The 6,917-nt window shown below is 42.9% G+C and overlaps 1 protein-coding gene across 1 annotated transcript in view; it reads left to right on the top strand.

Annotated features, from left to right (window-relative positions):
* The first annotated feature begins 1,154 nt into the window (after positions 1-1,154).
* The window catches only part of LOC106091583 (tyrosine-protein phosphatase non-receptor type 14), a 43,088-nt gene continuing 37,325 nt past the window's right edge, over positions 1,155-6,917 (top strand). Inside the window, exon 1 of the mRNA XM_059365045.1 lies at positions 1,155-1,749. Within this exon, the coding sequence (XP_059221028.1) occupies positions 1,665-1,749 (85 nt within the window). The 5' untranslated portion in view covers positions 1,155-1,664. The remainder of the gene's footprint in view (positions 1,750-6,917) is intronic.

Below are 6,917 nucleotides of genomic sequence, written 5' to 3'. Positions count from 1 at the left end.
ACTGTGCCGATGGCAGCAGTGCATCGCACTCTACTTCAAGGTTCATCTCAGGTATCCGATCGGAAACCTCTCCACTTCCTTCCAGGTTTCCTATCGTCGCCTCGTTTATACCGCGATGGTATGAGCTGCTCCCTTTCTCAATCCATTCTCCCATCGCCTTAAGTCTCATAGCCGTAGTGTATCTTGTAATCTGTATGTCAATGGGTCGGATATCTAGAATAGTCTCCAGTGCCATAGTGGGCGTGGTCCTCATCGCTCCGCCTATGCCAAGACAACATGATCTCTGAACCTGTTGTATGGTTCTAATGTTGCACTTTTTCTCCATAGCCGTCCACCAAACTACTGAGGCGTAAGTAAGTATTGCTCTAATCACGCTCCTGTAGAGCCAGTGGACTATCCTAGGATTCGGGCCCCATTTCGAGCCTGAGGTCCGTCTACATAGTGCCCAACATCTGTGAGCCTTCTCAGTACGCTCCTTAATGTGACACTTCCAATACAGTTTCCTATCCAAGAAACTAACCTATAAAAACAAAATTTTCATATGTTAGTTCCGTTTGTATCACGCAACATGTACAACTCAACTTGCGCTAAATTTGACATGTCATAACACAACTCCATGCCGTTTAATACAGCCTTTATTCGTAAAAAACTTTTGCGAACATTTACGAAAATCTGACTACTGCGCTTATTAATTGATTGTGCAGACGTATCCGAAATGTTTTAAGTAAAAACAAGAGAAAATTTCTCTAAAACCACTACTAGAAATAATGATTTTTTGAAAAACAAGAGAAAATTTCTCTAAAACTACTACTAGAAATAATAATTTTTATTTCTCGTCGTTAAAGTAAACACCAAATAGTTGTGAAAAGAGCCGATTTTAATTATGTCGATTGTCGTTTAAAAGTGGCTACTGAACACCAAATTTGTAAATTTTTCTGTTATTGCCTTTGAACTTAAGAAATTTCTTTAAAACATTTTACAGAATTCCACTACTGAACGATTAATCTTGTGATTTTAATACTGAAATCTATTGCGTTACGTTCTCATTACTAACCTATCTCTATAACTCTATAATAATGTTATCGCTTACACTCCAACGCAGTATCGGTTATCGACGAACTTAGACGATTGACTAGAATCGTAGTCGATTTCCCATTCACTAAAAACTTTCTTCTTCATAATCATTGTTTTTCACGGTTTTTAACATTTTCCAAGACGAAATTCTTCGAAATCTAACAAAAATATACAAAAAATTAAACGAAATTTCGAAAAAGAATTAAATAAAGCTTACAGTAAGCAAAGAAAAAAAAGATACCTAGAAATAAGTTAGTGTATGAATACGTGCGCGACAACGACTCTGACGCAAAATAGAGAATCTGGCAAGCAAGCAACACCTTAGAAAAAATGCTCCAAAGAAAATGTAAATTGGAATTGTGGTGACGCTGCTGCTGCTCCGTTCAAGAATACAAAACGAATTCAAGTTAGAATAGAATATTTATCCCCATCAGCATACAAGCTAGGTGGTAAAGTGAGTGTGTCTTATTGTGCAGTATAATTTTAACAACAACAACAACACACGAGAATAAAAAAATACATATAAAAAAGAATTTTTGTGTGGATATCAATCAAACTGGAGAAGTGGAAGACAACGCTAACGCTAAAAAATGCCATTAAAATTTCTTAAGAAATGTCGACAATATAATGTGACATCGAAAAGTCTTTTCGTTATATCGGTGCACCATTTATTGGGTAAGTTGTAGAGAGTGTGTATAACTAACTATACATGTCTATAGGGAAGGCTAAAATGTATCAACAAGAAATAGTTTAGAAGATATGCAGCTTGTTTGTAATAAAAGAGCGAGTAGTGGGGGCTTATTACGAGACATGTCGTTGCCATCAGAGAAACGTGTGTGGGGGCGTAGGGTGCTGTTACAAATGGGAGCATAGAGAAAGGTTTCAATTGCCATTACATGTCACTGCAGTGGCTTTTCTTATTGTTGTTGGGAGTTACAACAAGTTACAGAGAAGGAAATACTAAGGAATGTCGTTGCATTGTTGTTTTTGTCGTTCCACTTGATTTCTTTTGCTGTCACATTGTTACCGCCAAGTATTCGCATGGTTATATGTGAATGTGTTAGTGTGTGGCAAAAGTGCAAGTGCGTTGACGTTTTTCTCGCACACGAGCGTTGTCGACAGTCGACTGCCCTAAGTTGTCCGACTACCTCCGTTGTTGCATCTTTATTTGATGGTGCGCGCAAACGCCTCTCGATCTGTCTTTGTTGCGCATTCTGAACAATTCAAAAATTTTTATTGTTGACCACTTTGGATAGTGTGTGCATTGTTTTGTTTTATTGCATTTTTTTATGCCTGTCTATATTGGCACGAATAAAAATGATGCACTCACTGTAATTTCGAAGTCAAAACGTTTGATCGTTCGTGCAAAACGTCAATGAACATTCAATGCGCACGTTTACACACCGCTACATACATGAAGGGGGTTGTTTTTGTTTAAGCCGCGATGTAATGGGCTTTGTATGATTAAATGCCTGAATAGCCATGAAACGTGTAGATAGGTGAATCAAGTAGGTTAGGTTATAGTGGCAGACTGCTATTTTAGAAATATTAGTCCATTGTGATACCTCAAGATTAAAAGGCTGTACTGTATTTTACAGGATAACTCGCACAAAAGTCTAATTTTTCGCATACCCTCTAATTTTGACCAGAAACCCGAGTATGAAGTCCATTTTTGGGCATTTACATGGAGTGCATGGAGATAGCAGTCAGGTCCGGTACTGCCGAGATAGAGCTATACAACGTGTACATATCGCCGGTTGGTAGCTGTGTCCCGATTATAGGCCAAGCTTACAACCCCGACATAAGTGGGTTACTATTTGGCCTTAATCGTCTGGTTCTACGGGATTTTAATGCTCATCACACTTCATGGCATTCTCCCCTAGGTAACGACCAGTGTAGCATGGCTTTGGCAGAGCAGATTGAAAGCTCCACGTTTTGCACGATGAATATGGATGCCCCAACTAGGATTACGAGGAGGTGCAGCAGCTCGAAAGACATTTCCATTGCATCCCCTGATCTCCTGAGTGACGTATCCTGCCAAGCCGTCATCTCTTTGGGGTGAGACCACCTCACCATAGACCGACCACCCGACTTCATAACCTCTGAGCGCCGAACGTTTATCAATCAGAAGAAGGCCAATTGGGCTGGCTTCAGAGAGTATACCAATCGCCTCTTCAGTGAACTTCCACCACCACCACTCGCGAACCCCGGTAGACGGGATGATAGGACCTCAGTCACTTTTGGCGAGTTAACCGTGACTGATCCGAAGAGATGCGCCAGGTTGTTCAACCGTCAATTTATTGTGCATCCCGAGAGTGACAGGGCAAGGAGGAGAGCCATTCGCCGTATTCGTGGTCTCCGAGCCGATGAACAGCCATCACAATTTACCGTGGGCGAAGTTACGAATGTCATCCGTGGCGCCAAATCTTCCAAGGCGTTGGGCCCCGACGGAATCTCTACATTGATGCTGAAGAATCTGGATTCACCTGGAGTTGAGTACCTTACCACTGTCCTTAACCTGTCATTGAACACTCTTATAGTTCCCGATGTCTGGAAAATGGGCAGAGTGATCCCGCTACTGAAGCCTGGAAAAGACCCGAGTTTGGGGGAGTCGTACAGACCGATCTCCCTTCTCTCACCAGTGGCAAAGACGCTTGAGGCATTACTCCTCCCGAGCCTCGTAGGAGAATTTCCATTCGCCAAGCATCAACATGGATTTCGGAGACTGCACAGCACAACAACAGCTTTGCATGCCATCACCACACACATTTGCCGTGGCTTCAATCAACCCAGGCCATGTGATAGGACGGTCCTCGTGGCACTGGACCTATCGAAGGCATTCGACACGGTCAGCCATGCCAAATTATTTGAGGACATCGCCAACACGTCCCTCCAACCAGGCCTGAAACGTTGGGTCGCGAATTATCTGTGTGGCCGCCAGTCATTTGTGGAATTTAGGGATAAGAAGTCGAAACACCGTAGAGTGAAACAGGGAGTTCCCCAAGGTGAGGTGATGTTTTTGGCACTGTGTAACCTCTACCTATATTCCATTCCATCCCCTCTAGACGGCATAGAGATCGTATCATATGCGGACGATTGTACGATCATGACATCAGGCCATTTTGATTTCTTATCCCTATATTCCCCGTACGCTTTGCGACCGCACAAGCAATTCGTAATGCAATATTTCAGTCTCGGTTGAAGCGACGGTTAACAATGTAATTGAAAAACTGGGCATGTTTGACCGTATCGAAAGTTTTCGTTAAGTCAGAGCCACGGGATCGTCCACGTGGGGTAATATATAAAGTGATGGCTTGAAAAGCGGTCGCTGCGCTATGCATGCTGCGAAATAAATGCTCGGGAGGTGTTTTATCACACATACTGACGAGAAAAGGTGAATCGCTTTTCAATGCTTGATCAATCCAATTCTCCATTGCTCAAATCCTTGCCTTCAGTAACGGGATCACTCCGACAACAGACACTTTAAAAGTGTCCAGGGGCAGGTGGTTGTTGATGTATCCATGTTTGCCACAAGCATACAAACATATTCATTCAATCTGGCAGTTTCAATTGCAGAGGTCAATGGTGATTCTGCACTTAGATTAGTTGGTTTCTACGGGCATTTAAAAAGGTGATTAGGATCATGCTGTTCTGTGTTGCTTGCAAAACAGATATCTAACACTGAGCGATACGAATCCGAATTTCCTAGGTAGGTTTTTTCGTCATCTGCAATTGGTGGTGATCGTCGGCTGGTATAGTGAAGTCTCTCGGTGACAGCTCAAGAGATTTTAAGGTTCGTGGTATCCTCGTGTAGATAGATGCTCGATGTTTCTCATGACGGTTAGAAGCCCATGATGATTTTTAGAGTTACGTTTTGACAGTTTTTTAGGTTTCTGCACTGCGTATTACTTACTAAAGCGTTCCACGTTGGCGCTGCATAATATACTACTTGTCGCACATCGCTTTATAAGTGGTTGATAATGTCTCCATGTCCATACCGCAAGTGCTGCCTTCCCAAGTTTTGGAGATTTTGTTTCGGTTTCTTCCCTTATAGCAAACTGTAGTAGCGTGGGCTTATGCATGGATCGTGGACAATCAGCGATATCGAGAGGAGAGTCCCAGTGAGAGGTCGGGCGGCAACGGCTCTTGCATAAATACTGAGTACCTATGATACTTGATATGATAAGGCGAGTTATTGGCGCCTTTAAATAGCCAATGTCCTTTGGACCGGAATGACCTTGCTCACCTACAGGAGCTTGACGAGGATCGCCACCTCCACATACAAATGTGGCTACAACAACAACAAACTGTTTTTGAGCACTAGTACCCGATGTCTGGAAGATTGGCAGAGTGATTCCGCTGCTGAAGCCTGGAAAGGGGGAATTGTACAGACCGATCTCCCTCCTCTCAGCAGTAGCCAAGACGCTTAAGGACTACTCCTCTCGAGCCTTGTTGGAGAGTTTCCATTCGCCGAGAAACAGCATGGATTTCGAAGACTGCATAGCACATCAGCTGCTTTGCATGCCATTTGCCGTGGTTTCAATCAGCCCAGGCCATTTGATATAATGTTTCTCCCGAGGCAGCAGCCCTGCAGTAGCGGACAATCAGCGGTATCAAGGGGAGAGTCTCAGTGACAGAACGGGCGGCTCCGGCTCTTGCTTCAACACTGAGTTTCTGTAATACTCAATATGATAAGGCGAGTTATTGGCACCTTTAAATAACTAATGGCCAAAATGTTCCCGCTCGATCGCTCCTTGGAACTGGAACGAGCTTGCTTACGGAGCTGGAACAGGATCGCTACTACTTCTCGGCTGTGTGTACTCGTTTTAAAACTATCTTGACAGTTCCAGACTACAATAACTAATATTAAATTTCGCATGAACATTCCATTAAGGAACATGGGATACTTCTCTCATATCAATGATGAGGGGCCTCCTTTTTTATGCCGAGTCCGAAGGGCGTGCCGCATAGCGACACCACTTGGTAGAGAAGTTTTAACATGGCAGGATACCTTACAAATGTAGCCAGCATTAGTAAGAGGATAACCACCGCTGAAAATTTTGTTGATGTTCACGCCGAGGTTTGACCCCAAGCGTTCGGCGTCATAGGCAGACATGCTAACCTCTGAGCCACGGTGGCCTCCTTCCAGACTAACTGTTATCCCCAAACATTCCATGTAAAGATCAGTAAAGTCATTGTATGCGTCATAGGAAGCCAGTACCCCACCTTCACTCTGTGTGCGATTCTTACATAGGACATTGCAACCGTGACCAGTGTTGCCACTCAAGAAAAATATTTCCTACCAAAATTTAAGAAAAATCCTATTAAATCCGACCAATACTTACCAAATGTTTTACAAGCCAAAAATGTTCCATAAGTTCTTAAACCCACCACCGAAGAGTTGGCCATTTTATCAAATTATGCATTTTCAAGCTACAAAGTACTTGATCGTCGTTTTACATTTATAAACGATCAAGACATCTCCGTCCGTCTGTTTGTGGAAATCACTCTACAGCCTAAAGTTCAAAGATGACCTATATCTTGCTACTGCACCCTTTATACCGACTTCCCCATAGGAAATCTTAAGTTCACAAAGTCGTATAGTTGCCCCGATTTCAATGACAATCGTTGCGAGTTTGAATAAAGCGATCTCCCGATTTCAGTTTTTGACCCGAGAAATGCGCTTTTGCTACCCATTTTCGCTGTTACAGTGAGTTGCATGGATCCCTCATCATCTGAACATGGACCAGGTGTGGCCATATTTGTATACATCATTTGGAATAGATCCCTTAACACTCGCACAGTTAAAGTCTATATCAGAATTTAAGATCATTTTCCAGAAA

This window comes from Stomoxys calcitrans, chromosome 3, assembly GCF_963082655.1.
Source record: "Stomoxys calcitrans chromosome 3, idStoCalc2.1, whole genome shotgun sequence".
Classification (NCBI taxonomy): Eukaryota; Metazoa; Arthropoda; class Insecta; order Diptera; family Muscidae; genus Stomoxys; species Stomoxys calcitrans.
The sequence above is the reverse complement of the archived record's forward strand: the minus strand, read 5'-3'. Positions and strand labels throughout refer to the sequence as shown.